At 54.0% G+C, this 12335-nt stretch overlaps 5 protein-coding genes across 5 annotated transcripts; 4 read left to right on the plus strand and 1 right to left on the minus strand.

Annotated features, from left to right (window-relative positions):
• Positions 1-350: 350 nt before the first annotated feature.
• N7459_002763 (uncharacterized protein) lies at positions 351-1136 on the plus strand (the record flags this gene model as incomplete). The annotated part of the gene is made up of 1 exon (XM_056941948.1): positions 351-1136. One exon carries the CDS (start codon positions 351-353, stop codon positions 1134-1136), a length of 786 nt encoding a protein of 261 aa, XP_056801831.1.
• A 3145-nt stretch (positions 1137-4281) lies between these two features.
• On the plus strand, positions 4282-5259 carry N7459_002764 (uncharacterized protein; the record flags this gene model as incomplete). Its single annotated transcript, XM_056941949.1, has 2 exons — positions 4282-4694; positions 4806-5259. 2 exons carry the CDS (start codon positions 4282-4284, stop codon positions 5257-5259), a joined length of 867 nt encoding a protein of 288 aa, XP_056801832.1.
• A 720-nt stretch (positions 5260-5979) lies between these two features.
• On the plus strand, positions 5980-7023 carry N7459_002765 (uncharacterized protein; the record flags this gene model as incomplete). The annotated part of the gene is made up of 1 exon (XM_056941950.1): positions 5980-7023. The coding sequence occupies one exon, from the start codon at positions 5980-5982 to the stop codon at positions 7021-7023; it is 1044 nt and encodes a 347-aa protein (XP_056801833.1).
• Positions 7024-9214: 2191 nt separating this feature from the next.
• On the plus strand, positions 9215-11359 carry N7459_002766 (uncharacterized protein; the record flags this gene model as incomplete). Its single annotated transcript, XM_056941951.1, has 1 exon — positions 9215-11359. The coding sequence occupies one exon, from the start codon at positions 9215-9217 to the stop codon at positions 11357-11359; it is 2145 nt and encodes a 714-aa protein (XP_056801834.1).
• Positions 11360-12002: 643 nt separating this feature from the next.
• On the minus strand, positions 12003-12325 carry N7459_002767 (splicing factor 3B subunit 5 family protein; the record flags this gene model as incomplete). The annotated part of the gene is made up of 2 exons (XM_056941952.1): positions 12003-12014; positions 12083-12325. 2 exons carry the CDS (start codon positions 12323-12325, stop codon positions 12003-12005), a joined length of 255 nt encoding a protein of 84 aa, XP_056801835.1.
• Positions 12326-12335: the final 10 nt, after the last annotated feature.

The following is a 12335-nucleotide window of genomic DNA, read 5'->3' on the forward strand; positions in this document are numbered from 1 at the left end:
CCATTCCGACAATTAACTACCCCTAGGATGGCCAGCCATCTCTCCGAAAATATCTAGACATCAAAGGCTCTTCAAGCCTTTCGCTTTGCCACAATGTTGTCTTTACTTCGAATCCTGTCTTCCACAGTATACTTCTTCTTTCGAGCAATATGGTGTCCTGTCGAAGTTGTATCTGGTTCGATATTCAAGGCCCTACATAGCCGGACACGCCGAACGAGTGATACTGAAGCGCTGGACACATCTTCACCACCCACTCCAAAAATTGTCAGTTTGCAACATACTTTGTCGATTTCAATGATTGCTCATGGATACAGGATGGCACGACTGTAAATGCAGGCGATCCAAATGCTATGTCCCACGTGGAGATTGTCGAAGTGCGTCGATATTACCCTCCAGGGGTTTCAGAAATCATCGGTCGAGGTGGCGAGTGCTTCATCGGTGCCATCAATGATTCCGCCGTTCTGAAATACCCATGTATTGCTGGCAACTATGAAAGCATTCATGTAGAGGCCCAGCTTCTTGAGCTTCTTGGAAGTCATCCCCGAATCATCGCCTCAAAAGGCTTGACAGAGCATGGCCTCATTCTACAGCGTGCCTCGAACGGTTCGTTGAGCGACTACATCACATCACAATCCTTTATACCTTCTGGCCAAAAACTACTTTGGTGCAAACAAGCTGCCGAGGCAGTCAGTTACATACATGGAAAACATGTCATTCACTGTGACATAAACCTTCGAAACTTCCTGCTTGACAAGAATTTTGATCTACTACTCGCGGACTTCCAGGGGATGCTGAAGTCGGCTGATGGAAAAATATTACTGGACGGGCTCTCTCGGGAGTGTTCAAAGTCATACCTGCCCCGCTGCCACGGGGACTATGCTTGTGTGAAGACTGATCTCTTTGCGCTTGGCTCTGCTATCTATTTCGTCATGACCGGACGTGAGGTTTTCCCAGAGCTTGACAGCTTAGATGATGATGAAGAGATATCATCTCGCTTCCAAAATGGACTATTTCCGATTGACAACCATCTTTGCTACCATATCACGGATAAATGTTGGAAGCAGCAGTACCAGTCGGCTGACGATGTTGTTTCCGATATATCTCTAATTCAAGCATCCAATGGGATTGCTGAATAGTTACAAGAACGAGAGACAATGTCTTGTCAACATGCAGGGTTGCTTCACTGCCGTACTCTTAATTTCCCTTCATTCTCCCTTCGCCTCATAAAACACAGGCTGGATTTCCACGTCGCACCGCTATATAGAAGAGACGAAGGAAAGAATTTGCTAGTACTTTAGCGCTACGATAAGAATTTTTTTCTGCAGTGCTGTGGTAATTGCCGAGGTGAAGATGGTCAAGCAGACCGATGAGGCTCTTGGGCGTATCTTCCGGTTTGGTCAGCTGCTGCTCTGGACAGCCACTTCCAAGGTTGCTTGGCCAAGTGGTCACCAATCCATCTCATAACTCAATCACAGACAAGATAGCTTCATTGCTTCTACTCAGCCTCAACCTGACCAGCCCTTGATGATGCGCGTGTCAGTCGATTCTTATGCGGAGGTGAAGCTCCCCCTCTTCGCTGTAGGTCTCGCGTTCTCCCATTATGATATCCCATGCCCCATATCTCGGATCTAACATCTCACCATTCAGATCCCACGTCCAGCTATCCTCGGATTCATACCACGTCACTCATCTCGCATAAAGTCCTCCGTGATCAGCACCGCTGAGATATTAACGCGTTCCCCGGATCTAGACACAGGAAGGCCAATTCAAACGACTGCATCGCATCTCACGACCTATGGCAAATAAACCTAAACAGAATGGCCACTTTGGCAGATGACGGTGCCAGTGGGCACATCAGCCTGAGAGGTATTCGGGGCCACCTATCATATCGGTTTGAAGGTCTTTCCAGAAACGTTTGCAGAACCTGTTGAGTCTGATATGTTCTGGATCAGCCCCTTGCTCTGTCCGATCTGGGATCTGGCTTACAGTTGTCGCTGCGACTGAGATTCGCGTCGTTCTTTAATTTCGAGGCAAATTTCTGGGCGTGGTCTTCGCACAGGAGGAAGAACAGCGAATTGCCGATTACCTTGGCCCAAACATTAGCCGCCTCATTACACAGGACTATGGTCTGCTGCTTCCTGGTAGAACTTCAGCCGAGGCAGCTACTTTCTTCGTCGCGCTCGAGAGAGCACGTCATGCCCAGGTCTTGGTAGAAACTTCAGTGGCGCCTGGATCTCTAAGAACTGCGCAGGGCGAAGAAGACCCTTGTTGATGATGAAACGGCGTTATGAACCCTGAGACGGCAACGGTGTGCCGAGGGCGATGTATAGGAAATTCGAGCCGGAGCATGAACTTGTCTTGAAGCAGACAGGGGTTGGATTTCTGGAATGATTGGGAGCCGGCGACTCCAAACTGGATCGCGAAATAATACGACATCAACTATTACATCCTACCTTTTGTCAAACACACCAAAGGCTTCTCTGCTCGGATGAATTTGGTCATTATGTCACTCAGACATCGATCAGTCGAGTACACCAGGTTGGATTCTAGAGCGCTTCGCAAAACAATATCGTCAGGGCGACCATTCATCTGCGAGATGACGCACGATCAAAGTCCCCGACATGGGGCCCGGCGCGTAAAATGCGGCCACCTCCAGCTCCACCAATCATCGCTCCAAGGACTACGTTCCCATCACTCTGAAGAGAGCCGTTGGGTTATCTAGTTCGTCACACACGGCCCACTCCCGCGCGACCCGACGATCCTCCCACACAAGAGGACGTGGACGTTTCATCTTCACCTTGCAACCCAAATGTCTGGGGTTGGTTGCATATTCTAGTAGAGCGCCGGTCGACGGCTCTTGGGATTTCAAAATCGGATGTGACGTGGGATCCTTTTCATTCCGGCAACTCCCTGGCATCCCAAAGGTAGACCCAATGCGCCTGAAGGAGTTGTATTCGCGGCCCAAAACTAAACGCTTGTCATTGGGCAGGTTCCAACCGCGGGCCTTTTGTTGGGATTGCATGGTAGAGCCATTCTGTATCCATGCTGGGTGTCGAACAGTAAACCGTGGTCTATTCATCTGCAGAGATAACCTGCCGAGCGTGAGCAGCCATGGCACCGTCGATCACGGTCGATACATCACAATCGGTTTATCATTTCTGATACTAGCCGGAACTGGCAAATGCGTGAATGCAGGTTGTCAAGTTAGGTAGTCTGGATCAAGCGATTATTCTCGTCTCCGCCGCTAGGCCTGTATGGTAAGAAGGGCCGGTTCTCTGGAGACAATGTTTCAAATTTTCCGAGGCCCAACTGCAAACCTGGAAATATGTTCATGACGCCTACGACGTTGGGTACTCGCGTTGTCAAGGCGTGGCCCATAGGAAATGCCGAGTCCGAAGCCGGGCACAATACTTCCGAGGATCCCGTCATGGATCTTTAGATGGCAGTCTGTTCTGTCTATGAGCGGATGATAATTATTTCTCGCAAAGAGAAGTCACCAGACTGTGGATCTATTTTTGTCATCTACGTGATCGATCGAAGACCGTCAACATGCCATGCCGAGTTAGACACGAGCTCGAGATGGTCAAAATCAAGTTGAAGACGTGACGGAATGACTCATTCGGCAAGTACTGAAACTTTGTTGCTGAGTTGGGTGTCAACTGGTTTTGTTTAACCGGTATACTGTCGGTGTGCGCGAGACGGTGGCTCGGTTTCCAACCTAGCCCTGCGATGTCGGAATACCAATGACTCATCGAGGATAATGTGGACTTCTTTATGAAGACGGCAGTCGGAAGTCATCACTTGGGCCCTTGCCCGGTGTAGGTCCAACATTTCCATACGGTATTCCGGCCAGTCGTGGTGGAAACTTGAGGCGGTACCTACAGTACCTACAGTACATTGGCAGTGTTCATATCAGCTTGGTTCAACGCAGCGGCGCGCCCAATAATTTCGAGAAGCACCATGCTGGTTTAAATTGATTGGCAAATGACTATATGGACCACGTCAGTCAGGTACTGGAATACATCAAGCATTCATACCATCATAATACCTGGAGGACTAGAATAGTGCTCCGCCACAGCCACCGCCACCGCCTCGGAGTGGCGAGAGCGTGAGGCGCAGCAGTCCACCGATTTCTATTTTGGGCCCTGCGCTGCACTGCGCTGCGCGATGCATTCTGCGATCTGACGCCCGAGTCCGCGAGAAACAAGGGAAAGGCAACTGCCGATGACGACTGTAGACGCTTCACCTCGTCCGCGTGCAACCGCTCCCCCTTGCGACCACATGACTGAACTCATATGCCGCCAGGGTTCGGGTTTGGAAGGATGGGCGGCCTCTGATTGCACGAGCGACGCCTCGTTACGCATGCGCAATGGGGTGGGATGGAAGTATGGAAGCACGATCATGCGGGCTTCCTCTGCAGCACATCGGGAATGTATCCTCTGCGTACCAGACGGTACATGCATTCGGTCGAGGGGCGGGATGCGAGTGGGCGCCTCCCCAAAGTCTGGCATCGGTCGTCGAGGCTCAGCCCAATCGCAGATCGTAACGGGGATCTCGGCGGCCGGGCTCGGCTGCCGCTGGCGAATCCGCGCGCTGAAGAGGCCCAAGACTGCTGCTGCCCCACGTTGGCTCGACCCTCCATCAGCTGAGGTCGTCGCTCTAGCGGCACTCGATGCGATACGTATTATGAGTTCGTGAGTTCGTCCAGAGGAAAGGAGAAGAAAGGAGCCCGTTGAGGGTAAGGGAAAAGAAAGCGTTTCAAGTCGTCCCCGCGCTCTCCTTTCTTTTTCCCTTCTCAACTCCAGATGGAAAATCCAAAACATCAAGTCAACGGTCACCGTCGGCAAAGATCGGATTGTGCGACAGGCTCTGAGTGGACTTTGGTTCGAGGGTTTGTGGAGTAGCTCCGTCCTGCTTAGCTGCAGGATGGCGCTCGAGGTTCCATCTCGTCCGTCGGGATTTCGCACTGAACGGCGAGAGGAACGAGCAGTCGAGTCGAGACAAGACCAGCTGAGAAAGTGGGAACTGTCGCGACTGCGATTCTTTGCCATCTCAATCGAGCTTCCTGATACAATGTATGCAGGAGACACGATATACCACTGCTACTATATGCACCCCCAGCGCTGGGATTCGCGCAAGTTGGAGTCGGAGGGTTTTCCCAGAGATGCCGTTTCGCAGCGCGGATCATCGGGGCTTAGCTTTTGCAGTTTGAGGCATCCTGCAGATACTCTGGCCAAATGGATGTGCAACGCGCCGTGAGACTGTAGTCAGCATTCCCAAGTACGGTGCGAGAGGTTGACGCGTGGATCACATTTTCCCTTGTGTATGACTGACTGTTCATGATTTCCATGCAGTGGTTTCAATTCCCTCGACCGCGTCGCAGTCGCAGATCGGGGAGTCCGAGAGTGGATGCAGGCATTGCCCGGACTGGAAATCCCAGATGTACGACGAAATCCTCACTGGTATCGTACATGCATACACTCCAATACGAGCCCTATAGTCCACAGTGCTTTTCCCCCCTCCGTCATCGAGAAACCTGCCATCTCCACTGTTTTGCCTCTTTGCGCTTCCGCCCCTCCAATCTCTCTGACCTTCTTATCCTTCGCCTCGTCCACTTTTCTTTTCTCTCTTCCCACTCACTTTCATGTCTCCTTTTGATATTTAATTTGCTTTACTTCTCTGCGCATTCGCCCGCACATTAATAGAAACCTCTGGCTCCGAAACCTGCACTGCTTCCCCCCGTATGAGACAGACTATGCGATCGATCTCATCCTAGCGAGTCCTCGTCCAACCTCAACTTGGAATCCTGCTCTCCCCGAGAATCTTTTTTTTTTCTCCTCGCTCGAGTCTTGTGTGGGCGAATGTCGCCTTTATGATTCTTGCTTTCGATTATTTACATTCTTTTCTCCCGCTCCTTTTCACTGCTTGAGACACCCAACCCAGACACGCCGGACGTATCCCTATTTTCACAGAGTCATAATGCCAACAGTCCTTCTCCCATCCTCCGCGGCGGCCTTTGCACCGCGTGCCTCGCCGAACGTGGTCCTGAATAGAAAGGTCGCGCCGTGGTTGACGGCTACCCTGAAGCGAGTCAACCGAGTGAAGCGCCCGCTCAACAATGTCACCCAACATACCCGATGTCTGACCGAGACGTTGTCGTCGCAGAATGCCATCTGGACCCTGTGCTCGATGATGTTCGCCAAGGCCCCCGAAGCCGAGCTGCGCAAAGATGAGAACCCCTTGGTGGAGGGCCTGTTTAACTTCCAGATGATCCACATGGAGGCCTACGTCGTGCACGTCGACATGGTCTCGCGCAACGAGGTGGCATTCAAATTAACCCCGGAGACCATCGAAGCCCTGGTGGACTTTCATAAAGAGGTCTACTCCGTGGACGCCGCCGCCAACACGTGGGACTGGTCCGGAAAGCAGGCCCAGCTGAAGAAGTTACAGGAGGAATTCGTCCAAGCCGCCAACAAGTTTGTCTACCGGACGGACGCCGAGGCCCTCGAGGGACTGGAGGAAGACGGTGCCGGCGAGCTACTCTGCGGCCGTGGCGACGAGGCCAAAGCCGCGATCTCGAGTCTCTTCGTGCCGCTGCTGCCTCCGCCACCACGCGTCGATGTGCTGCGCCCAGCGCCTCTCCTGCCCAGCTCGACGGGCCCGGAGACCTGGTGGCACACCCCGATCCCACCGTCCGCGCCGCTCGAGTCGTGGAAAGTACTGCCGCCCAGCCCAACCCCGGCCAGCTCCGGTGATTCTAATCCAAACGTTTGGGCCAGTCTCGGTTTCAGTGACGCCCAGCTGCCGTCGCCGACCCCTTCCTACAGCCAGCCCTTCACCACCGCACCGTACTCGCCCTACGACAGCATGGTGGCCACCTCCGCGGCCATCGCGACCCTGCCGCTTCCTAGCATGCTCGCCCAGCCCCTGCAACCGTGCAGTACGGCAGCCAACATTGCCGGCTTCGGCTGGGGGGACTTTGCTGCATTGCCATCCGCGCTACCATTTGCGGCAACGATGTAGAGCGCTCTCCGGAGCGGGACTCGACGGCGTCGACTCTTCCCCCCTCCTGCCAGCGGCACCTTCGCAGCCCTAGTCCGCCGACCCTGGTACCTGACGTGGATCGTCATGATCAGCCTTGGTCGGCACGCGCGCAACTCGGACCCTCCTCCCATTATTGGCATTTCTCGACGGCGTTCTTCCATTGACTCTGTGTGCATCTGTGATACTCCACCTCGTTGCCATTGCATCTTATTCAGAATAATCCTCTGAAGGCATTTGCATTTTGGGTTCTCTTTTTTATCTTTCATCTTTGCCTTGTCTTCATTTGCCCCAACCAGCGCCAGCGTTTGTTCTGTCTTTTGTGGATTCTTTTCTTTTGCATCGAGAAGCGGCGGGTCGGCTCTTGTGTTCATTTCTTTTGTTTCATCTCCCGCATATATGTCATGAAGACCAGGTTTGCCTCACGGCCGGGATATGAACTTGGATGTGGAATGTCCATTATGTCTTTCATTTCTGCGTTGCGGTTCGACAGCAACCGACAACGGGGAAACTCTCGCCGACTGGTCTCGGCGGGTTGCTTCACCTCGTGTCGCTTGTCTGTCGAGGACTCTCCTTTCGGTACAGGCGACCGAACTGGCAAACCCTCTCCACGGAGGCGTTTGAAGGACACGTCTACGCAACCGGGCATGTGCAGACAGACATCTGAGATGTCTGCTCTCGCTGGCCCCTTTTCTCGCCGCCCACGCCGGGATGGCCGTGACGATCGAACAAGAAAGGAAGAGAACCCATGCTATCGCCCTCGTCTACCCCGGAAGTCTACGCCCGTGGCGAGCACCGGGGCGCGCGCAGGGACGACGAGATCACGAACCTGCTGCGTCTGTGACCAGCAGGCTCTGCGTCGTCCCGCCTCTCGCGACAAGACGAGCGCGTATGGCATGCGACTCTCTCTCGCAGCTCCGGTCTCTCCGCCATCCCGCATGGGCTGGCGTCAAGGTTCATCCGCCTCATGCATCCGGGCTGGGTTTTGAGTATTACCCGGATGCGCTCGGTTCGTCGGGGGCTCTTCTCGCTGGTTCGAGAGGGCGGTTTTCGTTCTTTTGCCCGACGCCGGGAATCGGATGCTGGTTCTGACAGTGTTCCGGGGGGCCAGACCCCTCGCGCTGGCTGTCGTTCTCTTCTTGCGTCTTTTTGTCGCTATGTCAGCTAGTCCAATCTGTATGTATCTTTTTTAGGCTTATTTGAAGGGTACATGCAACCACTTTCCTCGAGATCATCTGGGTAGTATGTAGTCATTGCTGTCGGGGGCGTGGTATCCCGTTCAGTCGGTTAATTCTTGTATATCTATACCTGTCATAGCCCAGGTGAATCCCAAGGCAATAGCCTTTACTCCAGTAGACCAGCTTTTAGTTGTGCATCGTTGTATATTTCAAGGTTCCTTCTGAGATTTGTACCACCCACGCGGCATCGTCGGATTAGACAACCGCCAACCCCAGACAGGTGACAAAGAAGGTACAGATCAGATCAGGAACATATATAACAAATCAGGTACGAGGCGTCCACAGACATCATAGCATGATAACAGCTCCACGTTAACTAGTCATAGTCAGAGTCAACTAACTAGTTCGTTCTTTCGGCGCGACCAGCCCATGACGTCAGCGAACCCGGGACAGCGCCAAGCAGGGATTACTGAATCATGAACGAGCAGCAATGCCTCGCTGCGGGAACTCTTTGCCTCTAACTTTATTTTCTTTCGGTCGGTTCCGGTATTAGCATCTGTTTCTTGCGTGAATCCATTGCGATCCTCCATACGTCTTTGCCGGTGCCCGCTCGTGGCTGTCCGGCTTCCCCGCACATTTACTCGCGAACTGCCCGCTTCTCCGGCGTGTGCTCTACTCCTTGATTGCGTTGTCTTCGAGTTTCAGTCTCATGTTCACCTAGTCGGTTTGAAGAATTGTGTACGTGAAGACTGGGTACGTATCGCCTCTTCCGCTCTCGTGCCACCGCATGCCGACTACCGATTCCCCGTCGGCGGATTTGCTTCGCCGTCGGCCGTCGGGGTTTCTGTCTCTCCTGATCCTCGCTGACAGTGGCATTGTCCGATTATAAGACATCACACCGACCAGCTACCCGTGCATCCCTGCACTATAAATCCACGCACCCCTGACCCGTTCCATTCGACCCCTTCCCGTGCTCCCGCCGGCGTTTCCTGCCCATGGCCCCTCTCCACGATGCCCTGCAATGTCTAAAGCCGACCACCTGGGACGCGGTCCCGCAGTCCCCGGAGGAGCTCCGCGAGTACGTGCGCGATATCTTCAAGAAGAGCCGCCTCGTCGCGGAGTCCCTGCCCGACCCGCCCGCGTACGAGGAGGTGCAGACGCACAGCGGCGAGGAATCGCACTCCGCGCGCCGCATCGTCCCGTCCGCCGTGCGGGTTGGCGAGACAGATCCGGAGATCACGTCTGTGCAGAAGGAATGGGGCAAGCCGATCAAGATGGGCGGGCCGAAGGACAACCCACTCGGCCTACATGTGTGGAAGCTCTCCTCGAACGACGACGGGGGCTCCTGGTTCGGGCGGCGGAGTGTGCACGAGGGCCTCTCCTTCGCGCGATGGCGGAAGAAGCTTTCGGCGGAGTACGACGAGACGCTCAGGGCGAATCGGAAGAAGATTGAGAAGGGGCAGACGCCGGACAAGTGCATCCGGGGCATTGGCGCGGAGGAGAAGGTGGAGACGGTGGAGGTGGCCGATGGGGATGGCTCGGTCATGGGCCAGGTTATGGTTTATCATGTTTCGGCGCAGTTTCCGAAGCCGACAGCGCCGCGCGACTTTGTGGAGTTGATTATTACCTCGGAGGCTGGCTTGCGGATTGGTGGCACGAAGCAGCCGGGGAGGAGTTGGTTGATGATCTCCAAGCCGTGTGACCATCCAGATGTGCCTCACAAGCAGGGCTATACTCGTGGCGAGTATGAATCGGTTGAGCTCATCCGCGAGATTCCCAGGAAAAATGGCGACGGCTCAGAAAGGACGGAGAACAGCAACAAGCACGATGGGTCTTCAGCTGACAATTCTGCCTCTCCGGGTGCCTCGGAGGATAACGGTGCTGTGGGGGACGATGAAGAGATGAACCCGGTCGAGTGGATTATGGTCTCTCGGAGTGACCCTGGGGGCAACATCCCACGGTGGATGGTCGACAAAGGTACCCCAAGAAGTGTCGGTGTCGATGCAGCCAAATTCGTTGATTGGGCTATTCAAGACGACAAGCCTGAGAAGCAACAGAACAATTCACCAGTCAATGGCAACGATGCATCCCAGAACCAGGAGGTCAAATCTGGCGAGTCGGTCGATGGCGAGGACTATGAAGAGTCTAACTCGGATTCGGGCTCGATTGAATCAGACCTTCAGTCCCATCATGGTCTCATTGCTAGTGTGACTGGCCTGATCAATACCAGCCTTGAACGATTCGCGCCACAGGCTGTCCTCGACTACATCCCCCATCAATCACCGCACCGTCAAGTGGACGATGTCATTGATGAGTCCGAGAACGATGCTGACGGGGCAGTTGCCTCCAATTCAAACTCTGCGGGTACAAAGAATAAACATGAGACCGGATCTCTGGCCTCACGCGAGCCCGATCACGTCTCACTATCCATCCGGTCCGAAGGCGGCAACCCGAGTGTGGAGGAGGTCACCCAGAACAACGTACCCCCCGAAGAACTGATGAAAATGACCAAAGCCGGCAAGCTCAGCAGCCACGAGAAAGAACTCGCCAAACTAGCTCTGCGCAAGCGGGAGATAGAGTCCAAGCTTGACTCTGTTCACTCTGAGCTGGACAACCTGAATATTCCATCTCAAAGCGGACCCGCGACCCCGCTGAAGGGCGCTTTTGATGTGGACAGCGACACAAGCGGCATGCGCAAGCGTGCCGCAGACAATCAGGCCTCGACGCCGGCTAGCTCGAAAACGCAGCAGAGTCAGCGTGGAAGCAATAGTAGCGATGGCCAGCCTTCGTCGTCGGCCACGGAGACGGCGAAGCCGGCCCCGGACCCGCCGGCGCATGTTCATAAGGCCGCTTCCCAGCTCCTTAATGAGGAGTCCAAGCTACTGAAACACCTTCGCAAGGTGGAGAGCAACCAGCTGAAGGTCGCATCGAAGATTGAGGCGCGGCAGCGGAAGGAGGCTGAGCGCTCTGAGAAGTCGCGGTCCAGGTCCGAGGTCGAGAGTTTGCGCAGTGAAGTGAAAGACCTGAAGAAAGAGGTCAGCAAGTTGCGGGAGGATCGTCAGAAGTGGGTGGATCTGGTTGCTTCGTTGCAGGCGGAGAATACGAAGTTGGTCGCAAGAGATGGGAGAGGTTCCAATTGAGCCGTGGCTTGGACACATGTTTCTGCAAATACCTTCTGGTTCTTTTCATATTTCCCTCTGGCGTCCGACTGGCAAGCTCTCTGTACAAATGTTTACGATCTATAAATGTTCATACTGTTCCGATTTTCAGCCATCCATTGTGAAATTCGGTCAATGAAGCCGACGTTTAAGAATGTCATTATTCATGGGTGGACTATGGACAGTCATGGATGCTTCGCATCCATCACTCGCCTATATCTAGTGTCCTGCTCTAGTGTTGCCATACAACCAGACTTTCAATATCCTTGACGAGCCTAGCCAGTGGATGAGAATCGATGCGCCCAGATACACCGGGGGCGTACTGTGTCACTGGGAAAGTATTGGTCTTAACCATGCTGACCCAGCACTTTCCAATCATGGGCTATCAAGGCGTGTCGCATTTAGGAGCAATGGCCCACCTATTTCTCACAAAGAGAGACCACCATACTTCGAGGCAGGTGTTGCAAAGATAATTGCGACTGGATTTTCAATCGCCTCTGAAGTGGGTATCATATCAAACAGCTTTGAGCTCGTTCAGAGAGAAGAGAAAGTCGACAGAAGGGTATTTTTTCATGTTCGATATAAACGCGAGTGCGAGACTCGGCAATAGCGCGGTAATAGCGCATTAATCTTGAGTCTAAGTTCCGGGCGAGGAGAATGTCAGCCCAATTCCCATCGCCACCCGTAAGCAGGTGTTGTACATACCTCTGGAGGGTTTCCGGCGCCTCTGACCATTTTCTCCAGCATCAACGCGCGGACCTTCTCCTTGGGCTCGCCCATGCCGACTGCCATGTAAGAAAGCAGGGGGTTGTGTCCGACATAGGAAGCGTAACTGTCGCGGAGGATGTTGGAGGTCCACTCGTACTTGGTGGTATCGGCATGGCCTGTACCGATGTAGCGGGCCTGCAGAGCCTCGAGGTTCTGGAGTGTACGGAGTTTGTCGGCCATTTTGGAGCGT

Source organism: Penicillium hispanicum (assembly GCF_028827665.1).
Source record: "Penicillium hispanicum strain IBT 35686 chromosome Unknown utg000003l_segment0_segment0, whole genome shotgun sequence".
Taxonomy (NCBI): Eukaryota; Fungi; Ascomycota; class Eurotiomycetes; order Eurotiales; family Aspergillaceae; genus Penicillium; species Penicillium hispanicum.